At 46.4% G+C, this 20,936-nt stretch overlaps 1 protein-coding gene across 1 annotated transcript in view; it reads right to left on the reverse strand.

Annotated features, from left to right (window-relative positions):
• Positions 1–20,936, reverse strand: part of CFAP61 (cilia and flagella associated protein 61) — an 826,389-nt gene that overhangs the window by 649,532 nt on the left and 155,921 nt on the right. The window contains exons 9-10 of the mRNA XM_029593764.1: positions 16,327–16,412; positions 11,956–12,048 (exon numbers count right to left, since the gene is read on the reverse strand). Coding sequence (XP_029449624.1) covers positions 11,956–12,048; positions 16,327–16,412 — 179 coding nt within the window. The remainder of the gene's footprint in view (positions 1–11,955; positions 12,049–16,326; positions 16,413–20,936) is intronic.

A 20,936-nucleotide genomic window follows, 5' to 3' on the forward strand; every position in this document is an offset into this window, starting at 1 on the left:
AACCCCCCCCCAAATAACTTAAATAACCTGCGGGTCCAGCGGCGGTCCGGAACGGCAGCGGTCCGGAACGGGCTCCTGCTCCTCAATCTTGTCGTCTTCAGCCGGCGCCATTTTCCAAAATGGCGCCGAAAAATGGCGGCGGCCATAGACGAAAAAGATTGGACGGCAGGAGGTCCTTCCGGACCCCCGCTGGACTTTTGGCAAGTCTCGTGGGGGTCAGGAGGCCCCCCACAAGCTGGCCAAAAGTTCCTGGAGGTCCAGCGGGGGTCAGGGAGCGATTTCCCGCCGCGAATCGTTTTCGTACGGAAAATGGCGCCGGCCATACGCGTATGGCCGGCGCCATTTTCCGTACGGAAAATGGCGCCGGCAGGAGATCGACTGCAGGAGGTCGTTCAGCGAGGGTTCCGGCGCCTCGCTGAACGACCTCCTGCAGTCGATCTCCTGCCGGCGCCATTTTCCGTACGAAAACGATTCGCGGCGGGAAATCGCTCCCTGACCCCCGCTGGACCTCCAGGAACTTTTGGCCAGCTTGTGGGGGGCCTCCTGACCCCCACGAGACTTGCCAAAAGTCCAGCGGGGGTCCGGAAGGACCTCCTGCCGTCCAATCTTTTTCGTCTATGGCCGCCGCCATTTTTCGGCGCCATTTTGGAAAATGGCGCCGGCTGAAGACGACAAGATTGAGGAGCAGGAGCCCGTTCCGGACCGCCGCTGGACCCGCAGGTTATTTAAGTTATTGGGGGGGGGGGGTTCGGGAGGGTGGGGGATTTAATTTAAAGGGTCGGGGGTGGGTTTTAGGGGGTTTTAGTGTGCCGGTTTTTCGATTTTTCGATTTTTAACGATGTTCCGGCGAGGGATGGGGTTCGGGAGGGTGGGGGATTTAATTTAAAGGGTCGGGGGTGGGTTTTAGGGGGTTTTAATGTGCCGGTTTTTCGATTTTTTGATTTTTAACGATTTTTAACGATTTTTCACGATATTTTACCCCCCCAAACGGCAACAATACGATTCCCTCCCCCTCCCAGCCGAAATCGATCGTTAAGACGATCGAGGACACGATTCACATCCCTACTACTAACCAACTTCCAGTAATTACCCTTACGCAGAAAACTATAACATTGCAAATGACATAACCTAGCAAATTCCATAAATTCTGTAAATGCTTTCTGTTAAAGTTTGGTAAATGTATTCTGTTAAATTCCTATCGCCTTTCTCTGCTCCTAGTTGTACATTTCCCTGTTTTATTGTAACTTCAATTGTTTTCGCTCAGCACTTGTTATTTGTTCTTTTTATTGTAACCTATTATCACACCCCCCTGTTTATTGTAAACTGGCATGATGTGATACTTATCACGAATGCCGGTATAGAAAAAACTCAAAATAAATAAATAAATAAATAAAACCAGGGGTTACAAAATGAAACTCCTGGGAGGACGTCTCATAACCAAAATCAGTAAATATTTCTTCATGGAGAGGGTGGTGGATGCCTGAAATGCCCTTCCGGAGGAGGTAGTGAAGACAAAAATAATGAAAGAATTCAAAGGGGCATGGGATAAACACTGTGGATCCCTAGAGCCTAGAGGATGGAAATGAAGAAAAGATTGCATGAGCTAACTTGCTGATGTGGTGGTTATTACCCTTAACCAATAAGCCTTCATACTATTGATACAACTCTATCATTGCTCTTTGCTTCATCGGTAGGGGGAAAAGAGGAAAAGGGGAATTGGATTCAGACTGCAACCAACAAGGATCCTGAGTTTTACGGTCTGGGGAAACAAGTAAGCATAGGAGTAACTTTCTGATGTGGCTGTTACCTCCCTTGACCAATAAGCCTGATACTTTAGATGCAACTCCAACATTGCTCTCTGGTTTAATGGCAAGAGGTAACTGGGAATTGGACTCAGACAGCAATAAACAAGGGCCCTGATTTTTACAGTCTGGAAAAATTATAAGTATGGGGTGACCTGTACAGCTCAGCAGATACTACCATAAGCTTGCTGGGAAACTGGATAGACCGTTTGGTCCTTTTCTGCCATCATTTCTATGTTTTTATGTTGTCATGCCTCTGACACTATACTTGGGGGTCTTGCTGACACTCTGCTTTGCAATAATACCCCATGCAGACTCCTTGGGAGTCTTTCTGCCACTCTTCTTTGCTGCAATACCCCATATGCTATATCTTGGGGCCTTACAGAACTTGCTGCTCCTGATACTACACCTTAGGTATCTTGATGCCACTCCACCTTGCTGCCCTGCTCCTGACACTACACCTTGAGAGTCTTGTTGCCACTCTGCCTGGATGCCATCCATGCTTCTGATGTTACACTTTGGGAATCTTTCTACCATTCTTTCTTGCCGCTATACCCCTCTGGGTCTTTTTGCCATTTTGCATTGCTACTATACCCTTTATGCTACACCTCGGGGATCTTGCTGCCACTCTGCTGGACCACTTTGGTGTTTTTTTCTGCCACTTTGTTGTGCTGTCATACTCCAGACTCTACAACTCAGAGGTCTTGCTGCCACTCTGCTGTACTGCTATACCACTTATGCTACACCTTAGGGATCTTTCTGCCACACTGTCTTGCTACCATACCGCAGATTCTATTCCTTGGGGTATTCTTGTCACTGTAGGTGGGTTGCTTTGCACCTCTCATGATACTTTGGGGTCTTCATGCTACTGTTTGTACTGATTTGACCCTCTTTTAGTCTCTGAGGTTTTCTCTGCACCTTTGCTGCTTTGTCCCCCTTCATGGTGCCTTAGGACATTCATGCTGCTCTTGGTGCCATTTTGCTCCCTTCAAGCTGCCTTTGGGATCCATGCAACTATTATAGGTGCCCTCTTTTGAAGCCTTGGAATGCTCTTGACACTCTTGAAGCTATTTTGTTCCTCTGACAGTGCCTTGGAGAACTCCTACCACTACTGGTACCCTTTTACCCCTTTACAGTACCTTTGGCTATTCATACCACTTTTGGTGTCACTTTACTACAGGCTTGGTGCCTTGGAGCTCTCCTCCACTTCTGATCTTTTCTACCCACAAGTTTCATTATGACTGATTAGAAAACCTCAATTTTAAAGGTCAAAATAGGTTGCATTGCTTCCCCCATTGACTTTAATGGGAAATGAAAAATGGAATGAAATAAATAAACAAAAAATGTTTTTTTCATTTGAAATTAACAAAATGAATGGAGGTGACCTACAAAACAAATAAACAAACCAAAATAAAAATGTTGCCTCCGAAAATCCTTAATAAATAGTATGCTATGCAGAAAGGTCTTACCGTGCAAGCTAAAGGGGTCCAGAATCTACACCTCTAATTTCTCATAGTAAAAAACGTTTTTTTTTTAATCAGAATAATTTTTATTGGCACAAAGACAACTAACCAGCCAAGAACAAAATTGTAACAAACAAGAGCAAACCCACACAAGGAGGGAACTGTAACAAAAAGCATATAACACTCCGGGATATAGCCGCCTCAGCCAGCAGTCGCTCTCTGCCCTTTCCATATTTTCAAAAGATACCCCCCTCCCTCCTCCCACCCACCCTCACCACCCCACTAGCATCCCACTCACACAACAGTCACACCAGGCCCCCCCTCCCCCCCTGAACCTTTCCCTTCCCTCCAGAGACCATAGATTGTATCCAATCAGTACTATACCCACTCTCCCGCAGTCCGGCCTGAACTGAGGCCGGTAACAGTGACACACAATGAGTCCAGCAAGCCCCGTATAACAGATCAGGCTTTCGATGGCCTTTCAAAAAATCCAAACGTTCCATCTGCAAGACCAAGGCCATACGTTGGAACCACGCTGCTGCAGTGGGGGCCATCCCAGGTTCCGCCCATCCAGACAATATGGTGCGACACGCCAGCATAGTTGCAATACGTCCAAATCGATCCTTCGAACGGTTGACCTCAGCAGTACAAGCTTGTGGACTAGAGAGAAGAAACAATCCCGTTGTAGGCGGTAAGACACCCGTACACTGAGAAATCACTCCAACCACTGTAGTCCAAAAAGAGTGGAGAATAGGGCAAGAATACAGTCTATGTAGTAAGGTACCCTCCTCACGGCTACATTTAATACAAGAGGAGAGTCCGTACTCCCCATCTGGAAGCGTCGCACATCGTCGCAGTAGATCCACTGTAGTATACGAAACTGTACCTCGCGAAGTCCAATATCCGGCAATTGACGATGGACCGCATCGAAACACTTCACCAGATACTGCACGGTAATGGGTGTTCCAAAAGTTCTAGACCACTTGGCCGCTAGGACTTCCAAGCGCGGGGTTGCAAGCCACGATCTGCCCAGCGCAGCCCAGCCCGTTATGGTATTTGCCAGAAGAGCCGTGTCAAAGATCCTCGTAGCGTAAACAGACTCCAATCCAATTCTTTCAGGTGTCCAGTGAAAAGAGGTCAAGTAATGCCTGGTCTGCAGATATGCAAAAAACTGATGAGTCGGAAGGTGATAGGTGTTGGCCAAAGTATTAAAATCCAACATGAGATGAGTATCCGTGTCATAAAAATGGAAGGCAAACATCGCACCATTAGTCGCCCACTTAGAAAACAGAGCCCCACAGTCCCTACCCGGCTCAAATCCCACATTCCCAGTCAGGGGCAGGAGGAGAGAAACCACCCCCTCCAGCCCCCTCTGGCCCCGCAGCCATCGCCAGGCTGTAATACAGGGAGAGATCAAGACTTTAGGATATGCAAGCTTTCGACGCTCCAGTGCACTAGACTGAATAAGACTCAGTGGTGACCATGGGGCAGCCATGCCCGAGAGAAGCCCCTGTGCACAAAATTTATAGTCCCCTGTTAGCCATTCCCCTATGAATCGTAGCTGGCAGGCTGCATTATACAAACGAAAATCGGGCAGGCCATAACCCCCCTGGGCTCGTGAGTAGGTCATAGTCTGATAACTCAAACGGGCTCTCCTGCCCCTCCAAAGAAAAAGCTGAAAGGCCTTGTACAGTCCTTTTATATCCGTATCTCGCAGCCAACAGGGGATCATAGACAGGACATACAATATCTTAGGGACTATGGTCATTTTAATAAGAGCGCAACGCCCGAAAAGGGACAGGGGCAGCGAGGTCCACGCCTCGAGCTGGGTACGGATCCACCCTAAGAGGTTAGTGACATTCAGCTCATACAGGAGTCTTAAATCCCTCGGAATCCAGACCCCCAAATACTTCAGCCGATCCAGCGCCCAACGAAACGGGAAGGAGCCCACCCACGATGATTGCAGCTGAGGGTTGAGGGCCAGCGCCTCCGACTTCCCAAAGTTAATTCGGAGGCCCGCCACCGCCTGAAACTGGTCAAATAGATTGATAATGACTGGAACGCTGGCTTGTGGCTTGCCAACGAAAAGTAAGATATCGTCGGCAAACAAAGCGGTACAAAGGGACTGATGACCCACCCGCAACCCCCAAATCTGTGGCTCCTCCCGCAACCGAATGGCCAATGGTTCCAAAGCTAAAACAAAAAGCAAAGGGGAAAGGGGGCAGCCCTGCCGTACTCCACAATGCAAGGCAAAAGTGGAGGACACGACCCCATTCAACAAAATACTAGCACAGGGGTTTCGATACAGAACCTCCACCCATTGTACAAAAGCCCCCGCAAGGCCGTACTGACGCAGGGCCCAAAATAAGAAATCCCAAGACAAGGAGTCGAAGGCTTTCTCCGCGTCAAGGCTCAGCACAACCGCATCCGCCCCCGCAGAGTAACTAAGGGAAGCCATAAGGCGGCGCACATTCCGTACCCCTTGTCGACCGCGAACAAACCCGGTCTGATCGCTGTGGACAAGTTGAGGAAGAATAACACTAAGTCTGGCCGCCAAAATAGCCGCTAGGAGCTTGATATCGACATTTAATAAGGAGATGGGTCGATATGACCCCACCTCCTCCGGATCCTTACCCGGTTTGGGAAGGACAACGATGACCGAGTGATTAAGCGCCATCGAGAGAGCCTGCACCTCCAGCAGTTCGTTGTAAAAAGCCACAAGCGGGGAGAGCAATTGGAACTTTAATAATTTATAGAACTCGGAGCCGAACCCGTCCGAACCAGCAGCCTTGCCCAACAAGACGGTGAATAGCCCGATGCACCTCCTGGTCAGTGACAGGGGCATTTAGAGCAGTCAGCTGGTCCGGAGTCACTCTGGGCCATTCAATCTGTTGAAACAAGGCCTCCCGAACCAGCGGATCGCTACACCGCACCTCATATAATTGTCGATAATATTCAAGAAACCGAGCCTCAATAGCTCCAGAAGTCGTCTGGCGAATGCCGCGGCCATCTTTAATACTAACAATGACCTTCCGCTGACCCCTAGGCCGAACCAAGTGAGCCAACAAACGGCCAGCCCAATTACCATATTTATAAAGCTGGTATTGGTAGTATTTAAGGGATTTCGACGCCCGGTGGTGGAGCAACGTATTTAACGTAGCGCGGGCCTGGTCCTTAGCGTCCGGGGTCAGATCAACCGCGTGACGCTGTTGCGCTGTTTTGAGAACCTGAGTTAGGCGAACAATTTCAGCGTTCCGTTGACGATTCACCTTGGCTACGTACGCGACCACCTCCCCACGCATCACCGCTTTTCCGGCCTCCCACAGGGTAGCCGCGGAAATATCCGGAGTAGAATTGTGCAAGACATACTCCTTCCAGCCCTTTTGAATGTGCTCCTTAAATTGTTCGTCAAAATAAAGATCCGGCCGCATACGCCATGAAAATGAAGGCCTGTCTCCCCTATCGCTCCGCAACACAACAGACACCGGGGCATGGTCAGAGATTGAACGTACACCAATAGTCGCCTCCTCCACCCGGGCAAACCACTTATCAGAGACAAGCAAATAGTCCAGGCGAGAGTAAACCTGGTGAGGGTTAGAATAGAAGGTAAAATCTAGTTCACCAGGGTGAAGAACCCGCCACACGTCCAGAAGCTGAAGTTCGTTGCACAGAAATGGAATTCCCAATGTCCCACCCCGGGCATCAACAGGTTTAGGGGGCTTCCGATCCAGCTGACCATCTGCTACCACATTAAGATCACCCCCAAGCACCAAGACATGGTCCAGAAAACCAGCGAGCAAGCCCACCAACGACGAAAAAAAAGCCTGAGAAAAAACATTGGACCCATAAACGTTGCAAAAAGCTATCTTTTGGTGACCCAGTACCCCAGCTGCAATCACATATCGACCCTCTTTATCATGACAAGTTTTAGTAAGGCGAAAGGGCAACTGCTTGTGAATGAGGATGGCCACGCCCCTCTTACGAGGCGTGTATGACGAATAAATGCATTGACCCACCCACTCCCGTTTGAGCTTAAGATGTTCAGCATCATTTAAATGTGTTTCCTGCAAGAAAACAACTTGTGAGTGCATGCGATTAAACATAGCCAATAACTTTTTCCGCTTAATGGGGGAGTGTATGCCATCAACTTTCATGGTGGTAATTCTAACCTTCGCCATGGCGCTCCAGGACCCAGCCAAATAATATTAGAGCCCAGCAAGTAGGCCCTGGCAACCAATACCACCGCCCCCCGTGGCCCCCCAGCCTAGACCACAAGGAGATAGAAAACCCAACAGAAGAGCTATGATACCTTAGTCTCTGAACCCATCCCCCCCATCCCCCCCACCCCCTCACAACCCCAATCCTTCCAACCCCACCCCCAGACAGTGTTCCTCCCCACCCCCACATACACCCCCCATACACACACCCATACATACATCCCCACACACACCCAAAAGCGCTCAAGGAGGTACAGAGGTATCCCCCCCCCCCCCAGCCTCTGCAGTGGGACAAGAAAAAAACATTTTTAAATATATCAGAAGCAGTAAGCCTGTGACAGAGTCAGTTGGACATTAGATGAACAAGGAGTTAAAGGGGCATTTAGGGAAAATAAGGCAATCGCAGAAAGTCTAAACAAATTCTTTGCTTCAATGTTTACTAATGAGAATGTTGGGGGGATAGCAAAAATACAGAATAAGCAGCCAAATGTCCAAACTGGATATCTTTATTGTATAGTGACAAAAACTGTGCAATTGAGCCCGACTCTGGCCGAGTTTCGCCCTCTCTCAATAGGGCTGCATCAGGGGCAATTTTGTGTCTTCGTCATCGTATAACATATTCAAAATATGAATGATACCCAAAGTTACGCTGCAGAAACTGCTCTGTAAATGATAGGATAAGTCTATCATTTGGACATTTGGCTGCTTATTCTGTATTTTTGCTCTCACGGCTTTGCTAAGCAGCCTTCCTTGCTGTTTTGTTAGTCCCTCAATGTTGGGGGGGATACCCATTCCAGAAATGGTTTTCAAGGGTAATGATCCAGATGAATTGAACCATGACATAGTAGGCCAAATTGACATACTAAAGAGAGCAAATCGCCCAGTCCAAATGGTATACAACCCAGGGTTCTGAAAGAACTAAAAAATGAAATTTCAGATCTGTTATTACTAGTATTTTGTAACCTATCATTAAAAGCATCCATTGTACCTTAAGACTGGATGGTGGGAAGGTAACCTCCAATATTTATTTGAAAAGGGTTCCTGGGGTGATCCATGGAACTATACATTGGTGAGCCTGACTTCAGTGCTGGAAAAAATCATGGCAACTATTCTAAAGAACAAAATCACAGAACATATAGATAAACATGGTTTAATGGGACACAGCCAGCATGGATTTACCCATGGGAAGTTTTGCCTTACAAATCTGCTATATTTTTTGAAGGGGGTTAATAAACATGTGGATAAAGGTAAACCAGTAGATTTAATGTATTTGGATTTTCAGAAGGTGTTTGACAAAGTTCTTTTTGACAGACTTCTATGAAATTAAAAAGGTTATGTCCTTTTATGGATTGCAAACTAGCTAAAAGAACGGAAAGAGAGAATAGGATTTAATGATCAGTTTTCTCAGTGGAGAAAGATAAACAGTGGAGTGCCTCAGGGATCTGAACTTGGACAAGTGCCTTTTATAAATCATTTATAAATGATTTGGAAAGGGGATCGATAAGTTAGCTGATCAAATTTGCAGATGACACAAAATTATTCACAGTTGTTAAATCACAAGCGAATTGTGATAAATTGTAGAGGACTTTGCAAGACTGGAAGACTGGGCACCGAAATGGCAGATGAAATTTAATGTGAACAAGTGCAAAGTGATGCACATAGGGAAAAGTAACCCACATTGTAGTTACACGATGCTAGGTTCCATATTAGAAGTTACCACCCAGGAAAAGATCTGGGTGTCATAATGGATAATACATTGAAATCGTCGGATCAGTGTGCTGTAGCAGTCAAAAAAGCAAACAGAATGTTAAGAATTATTAGGAAAGGAATGGTGAATATGTCATAGTACCTCTATATTGCTCCATGGTAGAACCACACCTTGATTACTGTGTGCAATTCTGGTAACTGTAACTCAAAAAACATAGTTGCACTGGAAAAGGTTCAGAGAAAGGCAACCAAAATAATAAAGATGATGGAAAGGCTCCCCTGTGAGGAAAGGTTAAAGAGGTTAGGGCTGTACATCTTGGAGAAAAGACGGCTGAGTGGGGGATATGATTGAAGTCTACAAAATCATGAAAGGACTAGAATAGTTAAATGAGAATTGGTTATTTACTCTTTTAGATATGACATTTCTGTTATTTGTATGCTCTGAATGTTCCTTATTTAATTATCTAATTACGCAAAAATTGTAAAGCCTGTTGCTCAGTTCTGTTATATGTAAACCGACGAGATGTTCCCAACGTTCGTCGGTATATAAAAGTTACTAAATAAATAAATAAATAAATAAATAAATAAATTTTTCATTTATTAAAATGGATTAAACGCCTAACGCAAAGGTCTAGGCGATTTACAACGTACATACATAATATCATTAAAACAATAACATGACAAACAAAACAAAAACAAAAGTTATCCAGTTTCATAGAAACCATAATCTCAACATTATTATGCCAACACATAATATAGGAGTAAGCAGACAAAAAATGACTCAAATAGCCCTTACAAAAAGGTCTAAGCATATGTCAAGGTCATGCATTCTAAAATATACTAAAGACACGCTGGAGCAGAAACTCTTTCAACAGCCTCTTGAATTTCTTTTCGTTATCCAGGGAACGCAAGTCAGATGGAATAGGACTAGGGAGCACTCCATGAAATTAGCAAGTAGCACATTTAAAGTAAATCAGAGAAAATTCTTTTTCACTCAATGTACAGTTAAGCTCTGGAATTCATTGCCAGAGAATGTGGTTAAGGTAGTTAGCGTAGATGGGTTTATAAAAGGTTTGGCTAAGTTCCCCAAGGAGAAGTCCATAAACTGCTACTAATCAAATTGACTTAGAAAATAGCCACTACATATTACTGGCATTAGTAGCTTGGGATTAATTTATTTGGGTATTTGCCAGGTATTTGTATCCTGGATTGGCCACTGTAGAAACAGGATCCTGGGCTTGATGGACCCTCAGTCTGACCCAGTATGGCAACTTCTTATGTTCTTAAGATTGTTGGTTGATGCCCAAACTGGTACACAATACTCAATGATAGATTACACTAGAACAAGTGCAGCCATTCGAAGGGTCATTCAGTGTCAGCTTCTAAAGTTGTGCTGGCCAGGTTTAGTATAAGCATGGTGCTGGTGTTCATTTTTTTACTTTACTTATATAAATCTTAAATGTGAGGCTTCTGTCAAGTATCATGTCCAAATACTTGAGACATTTTTTGTTCTTGATCAAATTCCCACAAAAGAAAGTTTCCATCTGGATGTTAGCCTCTGGATTATTGAGATGGTGGAATGAGACAGTCTTTTTTGATGGGTTCTGTTATATTACCCATTTATGAATATAATCTTCCAGCTCAAGAAAGATCCTTTATTAGTATGACCTATGATCTAGTCATCTACATTCGGGAGTTAGTTGGCTAGATCAGCCCTTTTGAAAATTGACTAGGGTTGAATTGTAATCTTCAGATTTTAGCTATGCAAGTTGTTTGAAAATTACCCTCCCTACGTCTGTCCCTTGGATGGCTAAAGTAAAATCATCTGCATAGACAAATTTATAAGACTTGGTCTTCAAGAGCTCTTTAGTGAAGATATCAGATAATATTGGTGTCAATAGTGAATCTTGAGGCAAGATATCATTAATAAAATACATTGCTGTAAATTCCAAAAAAAGGGAAAAAGAAGCAACAGGCCCACTAGAATTGTTTAGTACATTAATTAGTGCATCTATACTGGTCCTAGAGAAAACTGGAGTCTATGTAGGTTGTGAAGCCTTTTATAGGATCATCTGAAGAATTGACTTTTGTGGTCTTGAAAACCTCTGGAACGTATCTTTTTTGTTGGTCTTTTAAAAGGTATTACAGCCTGCAAAAACTTCACATAGGGGTAGATTTTACAAATTTGCACACGCATACTTTTGTTCGCGCACCAGGCGCAAACAAGAGTACGCGGGATTTTAACAGATACGCGCATAGGCGCGCGTATCTGTTAAAATCCGGGATCAGCGCACGCAAGGCTGCGCAAAATCGGCAGCCTGTATGCGCCGAGCCATGCAGCCTACCTCCGTTCCCTCCGAGGTCGCTCCAAAATCGGAGCGGCCTCAGAGGGAACTTTCCTTCCACCCCTCCGCACCTTCCACTCCCTTCCCCTACCTGCCCGAGGCACGCCCCTGAAACGCCCCCGGGCCGGAAGCACGCCCACGGCTCCACCCCAAATGACACGCCGCAGAGACACACCCCCCCGACACACACACCCTCCCCCGGGAAAACCCCGGGACTTACGTGCGTCCCGGGGCTTGCGTGCACCGCCAAGCCTACTCAACATAGGCTTGGCACGCGCAGGGGGAACTTCGGGCAGGTTTTCGGGGGGTATGCGCGTATCTTACGCGCGTACCCCTTTGAAAATCTGGCCCATAATGTATCACAACATTCTAAGATGTAATCTCTATGTTAATTTTTAAACAGTATTTTATTTTTACTCACCTCTGAATCAGTAGACCTTGGACTTGCTTTTGTAGACAATGCTGTGTCACTTTCTAAGGCCTGAGGGCTTAGGTTCTCAGTTTTTATATCAATCTACAGAGAGGATGAAATAACTATTATAAAAGAGAAATTACGTGCATACTTTCCCTTTGAAAACTGCCCGTCAAAAAAGTTCCTGCAATATGTTCATTTTTGCCTGCTCTGACCTAAGCCTGCTCTGGGAACACCTTCACAAAAATGCACACTCTGGCACAATATCTGTATTTTTACCTGCATACAGGGTAGACAATTTTCAAAAAGCCTTTTTTCCTACATAAATAGCCATTTACACAGGTTAATAAATTTTGAAAATTGCCTTCCTTACGGAACAATTTTCATATCTGTCTGCATTTACACCAGTTATCAAAGGGAAAGAAAACAAGTTTGCTTACCATAAACAGAATTCTCTGTAGGCAGCAGGGTGAATTAGCCATGACATGTAGGTGATGTCATCCAATAGCGCTAAACAGGCCCATTTCTCTAGCTCCGGAAATTTTTCACTACTAAGCATGCTCGGAGGTTTCCCCAAATGTGCTGCCTTGTGATATCTTCATTCCATTGCAGAGCTTAGCTTTAGCTAGGCAGTCAACTCTCCAGGGAAGTGGGCAGGTATTAAGTATGGCTAATTCATCCTACTGTATATGGAGAATCCTGTTTATGGATTTCTCTGTCAACAAGCAGGGCTGAATTAACATGAAATGTGGGGATTCCCAAGCTGAGGGTTACATGGCGGAGTACCTACTGTGCAGCAACCCTGCTCCTCTGTGGTGAGTAGATTATTGAGGGGCAGATTTTAAAAGCCCTGCTCGCGTAAATCCGCCCGGATTTACGCGAGCAGGGCCTTGCGCGCCGGTGCGCCTATGTTCCATAGGCCTGCTGGCGCGCGCAGAGCCCCGGGACTCGCGTAAGTCCCGGGGTTTTTCGAGGGGGCGTGTCGGGGGCGTGTCGGGGGCGGGGCCGATCGGCGCGGCGTTATGGGGGCGGGATGCTGGCATTTCGGGGGCGGGCCCGGGGGCGTGGTTTCGGCCCGGGGCGGTCCGGGGGCGTGGCGCGCCCTCCGGAACCGCCCCCGGGTCGCATCTCGGCACGCTAGCGGCCCGCTGGCGCGCGGGGATTTACTTCTCCCTCCGGGAGGCGTAAATCCCCCGACAAAGGTGGGGGGGGGTTTTGACAGGGCCGGGGGGGTGGGTTAGGTAGAGGAAGGGAGGGGAAGGTGAGGGGAGGGCGAAAGAGAATTCCCTCCGAGGCCGCTCCGATTTCGGAGCGGCCTCGGAGGGAACGGAGGTAGGCTGCGCGGCTCGGCGCGCGCCGGCTACACGAAATTGGCAGCCTTGCGCGCGCCGATCCAGGATTTTAAGGGATACGCGTGGCTACGCGCGTATCTACTAAAATCCAGCTTACTTTTGTTTGCGCCTGATGCGCCAACAAAAGTACGCAAAGGCACACTTTTTTAAAATCTACCCCTGAGTGAACAGGCTGTGCAAAACTGCTTGCCGAAAACTACTTTCTCTTCTTGAGAAATTGTCCAGACAGTAATGTGACATTAAAGGGTGTGTACAGACTAAGTTGCAGTTTTTCAGGTGTCTTCAATAGAAACAGCTCTTAAGGGAACAACTGACGCAGCCATGGTTTTTACCTGATGAGCCTTGACAGAGTCTGTAACTCTAAGGTCAGCTAATCCATAATAATGCACAATTCAGTCCGCTAGCCAGTTGGACAATGCTCATTTAGCAATAGCCATACCAGTGTGTTAGGACTGTATGAAACCACTAGCTGAGATGCCTAACAATGCAGCTGAATCCTTCTAAAATAATAGGCTAACATCCTCTTACAGTCCAGTGAATAAAGGGCCTTCCCACTTTTGTGCACTATGGGGCGGATTTTAAAAGCCTTGCTCGCGTAAATCCGCCCGGATTTACGCGAGCAGGGCCTTGCGTGCCGGTGCGCCTATGTTCCATAGGCCTACCGGCGCGCGCAGAGCCCCGGGACTCGCGTAAGTCCCAGGGTTTTTCGAGGGGGGCGTGTCGGGGGCGGGGCCGATCGGCGCGGCATTTCGGGGGCGGGATGCGGCGTTTCGGGGGCGGGCCCGGGGGCGTGGTTTCAGCCAGGGGCGGCCCAGGGGCATGGCCGCGCCCTCCGGAACCGCCCCCAGGTCACGTCTCAGCGCACTAGCGGCCCGCTGGCGCGCAGGGATTTACTTCTCCCTCCGGGAGGCATAAATCCCCCGACAAAGGTAGGGGGGGGGTTTAGATAGGGCGGGGGGGTGGGTTAGATAGAGGAAGGGAGGGGAAGGTGAGGGGAGGGCGAAAGCGAGTTCCCTCCGAGGCCGCTCCGAAATCGGAGCGGCCTTGGAGGGAATGGTGGCAGGGTGCGCGGCTCGGCGCGCGCCGGCTACACGAAATCAGCAGCCTTGCGCGCGCTGATCCAGGATTTTAGCAGATACGCGCGGCTATGCGCGTATCTGCTAAAATCCAGCATACTTTTGTTTGCGCCTGATGCGCCAACAAAAGTACGCGAAGTCGCGCTTTTTTAAAATCTACCCCTATAAGAATAGTGGATCCTTGTGCTATGGCGTGGTTGACGCAGCCTAATAGGTGAACCTACTAGGTCCACATCAACAGCTAGTATACACTGTGGGCCAGATTTTCAAAGATTTATGCGCATAACCGGCCTTGCGTACGCTGGGCCTATTTTAAAAAGGCCCAGCGACACGCATAAAGCCCCGGGACGCATGTAAGTCCTGGGGCTTGCAAAAAGGGGCAGGAGGGGAGGGGAATGAGTGGTCCGGGAGGATCCTGGCATAGTGGCCATATTTGCTGCTGTGCCAGGGATCGCACGCCGGCAGTTGGCCGGCGCTCGCAACTTGCACCTGACCAGAGGCAGACACAAAAGGTAAAACACATTTTTTGAGGGGGGTTAGAGCAGGGCTAGGGGGGAACGGTTAGGGGAAGGGGTGGGAAGGTCAGGTTAGGGGGAAGGCAGCGCGGCTTGGCACGCGCAATTATGCACCCCCTTGCGCGCCGACCCCTGATTTTATAACTTGTACGTGCCTTATATGGAAAAAGGTCTGAGATTACTTTTATTTGGACCACAGAACAAGTTCAAGATGTTATTGTTTTTAACATATTCATTAAAGATTACTGCCCATGTAAAGATAGAAATGCAAGATATTGTTTTACAAAGGTTCATGTTAATGACACAGTAACAACTTTAAGTGTAGATGTTCTGGCAGATCAGGATTGATGTTTATTATAGCGATATTATGTAAAACTGACATGGCATCCATGGTCTCTTACAGGATCATGTTTACCCTGTACCCGAAGACATAGACAGGAAAGTGATGAAATTGCAACAAATTTGTTAAAAGATTCCAGATAAGTGTGTTTGGATTATAACACCCAGAGTTTCAAATCATCTTGACTGACAGAATCAGCCACACCACATTTAAATGCCTCAAGTACTACCTACCCCATGAAACTGTTCCTGTTTCCTTTGTATGGACAGTTAATTCTCACCAACCTATATATTTATATGATGTCATTACAGACAAAAATTATAGATGTAATGAAATAAACAGAGGACCAAATAACTGTACTGTATTAATTAGAGCAACACCAGCAATAATACAGTGAGAATACAAGTATATGAGAAAGATACAGACCAATGGACTATCACTGGTATATCTGTTGAGATTCTGCCCTTCGGGCAGCTTCTCCACCTTCTTCTCTTCCTCCCCCGCGATCTGGAGGCCGCTGAAGCGTTCTTCACGCAGCTGGTGCCGCGCTTCTTCACCTTCCGTGGCTCAGAGGCCGCCGATGTTCCCCTTCACGGCTGGAGCCGCGTTACAGCACACCAGGCGGTCCAGAGACCGCCGACACCGCTGCTGCCTTACCCGACAGCAAGGAGCCGTCCGGGTGCATCCCTATGCAGCAGGAAGCCGTGCTGCAACACTCTATGTGGCCAAGAGGCCGCTGTCAGCGTCACCATGTGGCCAGAGGCCACCGACCTTACCTTGGACCCTCCATGGCAGAGGGCCTGCATCCCCGGGTTCTCATGCAGCATGGAGCCGCCAGCAGCTTCCAACCCAGTCTTCGGGGCATATCTAATTAGGTTTTCAGGATATCCACAATGAATATGCATGACAAATTTGTATGCACTGCTTCCATTTTATTCTCATGCATATTTATTGTGGATATCCTGAAAACCTAGCTAGGTGTGCCCTGAGGACTGGGTTGAGAAGCACTGAAGAACATGTGCTGTGTACACTAACAGCGCTACATAATAATAAATAGTATTAATATTTTGAAATGCAATTATGTTTAGCAACATTACCCCAGTCTCTGTATCCAGCGTACGATTGAGGTCAGAATGTCGCGAGACATCACTTTCTGCTTTCTGGCTGCCATTGCTGCTTAATTCTGTATATGGCAAAGAAAAGAAAGAAAGTAGATTCATATAGTACAGAGCATGTCAGCTTCACAAGCCCACACTGATGTAGCTGTTAAATAAATATGGAGTTATTTACAGTATTTAGATTTTTATATTCTGCTTTTTGCATTTCAAAGCGGATTACATTAGGTACTGTAGGTATTTCCCTATCCCCAGAAGGCTTACAATCTAATCACTAGGTTCATCATTCTGCAGAATGATGAGTCACAAAAACAAAAGGGGTGGGGGTGGGGGTGCAATAGTGGCAGCCGGCTGCATTGCGGCAGTGCAGTTTCGCCCGCCAAGGTGCAGTCATGCCACACACTATCGCCCATAGCGCCACGGGAAAAGGTGGTGTTATTCCCACAGTGCTGCAAGCGATAATGTGGAAAACATTATCCCTTGGCAGCGCTGCTGCGCCATAACCCCACCCATATCCCACCCACACTCTTCCCCTTCCCCTAATTTGCATGGCATCACCGCAATGCAACTGTTATTGCGTGCGGTAGGGCCTTATCACACACGATAACAGCCCATCACAGAATAAAGAATGACCCTTGTTAGATTGTAGCTGAGGCAATGGAGGATAAAGTGACTTGCCCAAGGTCACATGGAACGACAGTGGGACTTGAACCCAAGAGAAATATGATTGATCCAGGGCAGCTAATGAAATATTTAAATGGGCTAGTAATCAAACTTTTTAACGCAAGTAAAGTAAGTTTGCTTAATGTGAATGATGTTTTCTGAAGTTAGCAGGATGAATTAGCCATAACATGTGGGGTTATGTCCCCGACGTCAACAGTGGCGGGCGTGGCCTGCTTCTGCCTTCCCCTTGCCTCCCAATGTCATCGCTGCTGTCCAGGTTCCTCCCGGGCGCACGCGTGCACCATTTTCCCCCATTTAAAGGGCCAGGGCTAAGGAAGTCCCCACGGCCCAGAATTATGATGTCAGGCAAGGCAGGTATAAATATCCTGCCTTGCCATCTCTCCCTTGCCTCAGCAACAGGTCCAGCTCCCTAGAGAGTGCTAGTTGCTTCATTCCTGCTCCGCTCTGTTCCAGTTCCTGCTGCTGCTCCTTTGCCTGTGCTCCTGTTCCCGCTCCAGTTCTAGTTCCAGTTCCGCCCCTGCTTCCTTCAAGCTCTTCGTTCCTTTGGCTTGCTCTTCTGGTTCCTGACTCGGCTGGTCCCTGGATTTCGCTTTGTCTGCTGCTGCCCTGACCGCCTGCCTGCCTGCCTACCGTCTCTCCATCTCACCGCCGGCCCCAACCACTGGTACGTCTGACTTCGCTGCTGTCTTCTGCCTTCATTGACTCGTCTTCACCCAGAGACCCGCTCCTAAGTCCTGCTGGCCCCGGCTCCCAACGGCTCAACCTGCAGGGAACGTGGGTTGGCACAGGTGAAGTTCCAGTTGGGTCTCTGCTGCGCCTGCATCCGCCTCCCGACGACGAGGGCCTATAGGGGCTTCCCCTATAGGTGGCACCAGCTTTGTCTCAGCTCAGGGGTCCATGCTCCCATAACGGGTGCTCCAGAGGGCAGAAATGGATGGAGTCAGCACTTCTGCATATATTTTTTGATTTTTAAAAGTATGCACATGCCTAAGTTACACCCTCCAAAAAGGAGGCATAACTTTTTACTAATGATTATGCGTGCATACTGGGCCAGTTACTCCAGTATTTTCAAAATGAACTTACATGTGTAAGTTCATTTTGAAAGTACTCTGTAAAGTCTGCACGTACAACGTACATGCAAACTTTACCACTATGTAGGCTGTTTGAAAATTACCCTCCCTATCATTAGTGGCTCAGCAATAATTCATAAATACACTCCAAAGAACATCATTTGCAGCTTTTATATTAGCTTCTAGTAAATCCTCTAAACTGACTGGACAACTTGTATTTCATTCCTGTAATCTAATGATGTCAACAGAATCACTCAAAGCAATTATCAACAAGATTGCATCTGCAATCCTCTATACTGTACACTGTGACAGTCATTTTTGTAAATTTAGGTCAGCAGAAGACGGAAGGTACTTCGTACCCATGTACATTGCACCTGCTTTGAAGTGGGTGTGAGTGTGAAAGTACAAATGGTGATTTTAAAATAAAATCCCTGCATGCACATTCCCTCCCCTGACCTATTCCTACCTCTTTTTCCCCATAGGTAAAAGAATGCATGGGAGGCAATTTTCAGACACACTGGTAAACATCTGTATATCCATGTAAAAAGTTTTAAAAGTACCCTCTGAATACAAATCTCTGTTATGTTTTCATATTTACAAACTCAACCTTATCTCTGTAACCTTATAGCAACAGTGCTTCCAGATACAGCAAAATTGTAACATAGGAGGAGAGTCCCATATGTCGTAGGGTTGAAGGCTTTCAGGGGCCACTATTCTAAAGTATTTCCTTTTATTTTTTTATAACACGGCTATAATTAAATTAACTGGGAGTCAAAAAATGCAGCTCGAGGTCAGCAGCATGACAACTGGCAGAAAGCCATTTTCTGAACGCCAGTTTACTGTTGTAATTATGTCTTTCCAAATGAGAGGGATGCAGACAAAGCAGACTTCCATGTTCTCCTCCCTTATTTCAGTCAAGCCTGTCCCTCTACTAGTGGCAAATGAAATGTTTCCATGTAGAGGTATCCTGCTGCTTTACATTGCCCTGTACAATAATTATCTCTTCATCAGCTACAATGGGCATAGCTGCAGCAACATTGAGTCTTGAGTAACCGTACACAATGAATATAATGCTTTATAGCAGCAAGACAGGTAATAAAGAGACAGAACACTAAATTAATCAAGAGAAAATTAAAAGGTTTCTCTGCACGCAGAGCTGATCTGAGTTTTCTAGTGGGAAAAGTCAGCAGGATCCCGCAGTCAGTTCACCACATTATCTGGCGAAAATCTCTTGAATCACTTCTAATACATTGTTTTTGAACAACTAATTCCTGACCCCATATAGTGCCTGCTCCAAATTACTATAATTATCCTGTAACCTAAGTGGTATATCAGCATTATTTTAAAGATCGATTTTTGCATAACTGTTTAGTGTTTTACTTCTACATGAAATTACATGAGGGGAATAATAACTATCTATGCTATGGCCTAACAGGAGGCAAGCAATTCTTAAAACTTAACAGTAAAATTTATTCAGAGTATTTCCACAGAATTAGTACAGTCTTTACAAACTATGTTTGGTAGCGCTCTAGAAATGATAAATAATATTAATAGTAATGAAGTGGAATCTGTTTCACAGTGTATAAATATTTTATTTTATAAATCAGAAAAAAAAAATCATTTTTCTTGCCATGTAAATGTAAGTGGAATTATTTTCTCTTAAACCAGTGTTTCCCAAACTTTTAATGCCGAAGGCAAACCTACATCAAAAAAAATGTTGTGTGGCATACCAACCTCCACAGAGTAGGTAATGCTGACATGGAGAGGCTCACGGCTAAAAGAGGAGCTAGGGAGGAGCCAATTCCCGACTCCATGTGTTCCACCTGGCTGTACTGTGTGCTTGGAATAGTCTTCCTGAACTAGTGCATTATGCTCCCTGTCTTGCCATGCTTAAATCCCCACCTAAAGACCCATGATTTCTAAACCGCTTTTAAATCTTATGCTTGATTGTCTGCTTTAGGTCTTGTTAATTAACTTTCTTTTCTTTTCATTTTAACCATTGTCTTGCTTTATGAAATATGCTAAGTCTCTAGTCCTGTATGTTTGTCTTAATAGACTGTAAGCTCTATTGAGCAGGGACTGTCTTTTTGTATGTTTGTACAACGCTGTGTATGTCATATAGCACTATAGGACAGCACTGGTGCTTCCATTTTGCAAACAAGGCAATCACTTACGGGCCAATGCTAACCCGCGTCTGGATGCGCATTTTGGACATGCATCCATATCCCCTGATGCAAAACGGGGGTTAGCGCATCCAAACGTTGTGTCCTATCGTGCATGTAGGTAATAGCACTCATCGCATGCAAATGCATGTTGATGAGGCTATTATCGATTCCCCCTCCATGCAAAAAAAAAATAAAAATGTGTGCCAGAGGTGCACATTTTTACTCTCAACAATTAACGCCAGCTTGAGGAGCCCAAAAAGTTTACAGAAAAGCAGAAAATACTGCTTTTCTGTACTTCCTCTGACTTAATATCATGGCGATATTAAGTCGTAGGAAAAAAAAGTTAGATATGTCCCTCCCCCACCAAAAAAAAAGTGTGCTGGCGGACAGGTTAGAAAAATGGAAGCTCTAAAATTGAGCGTCTGTTTTCCTAAGTGGCTGACAGCCACCTCTCTTGGGCGCCTGCTGCCAAGGTGGCGCCAGGGGCATGCAATTTCCCCTAACACCTCCTTTTTACCACGGCAGCCCATTTGCATGTAGCCCTGGGTGCCCCGGAGAGATAAATCTGCGCATTAAGGGAGTGGGTGCTCAATCGTGAGCACCCCCTTTAAAGTGCGCCGATTATTGCATTGGCCCGTTAAGAGTGCCAAAATTTTGAGGGCAGCAAAATCCT

This window comes from Rhinatrema bivittatum, chromosome 3, assembly GCF_901001135.1.
Source record: "Rhinatrema bivittatum chromosome 3, aRhiBiv1.1, whole genome shotgun sequence".
Taxonomy (NCBI): domain Eukaryota; kingdom Metazoa; phylum Chordata; class Amphibia; order Gymnophiona; family Rhinatrematidae; genus Rhinatrema; species Rhinatrema bivittatum.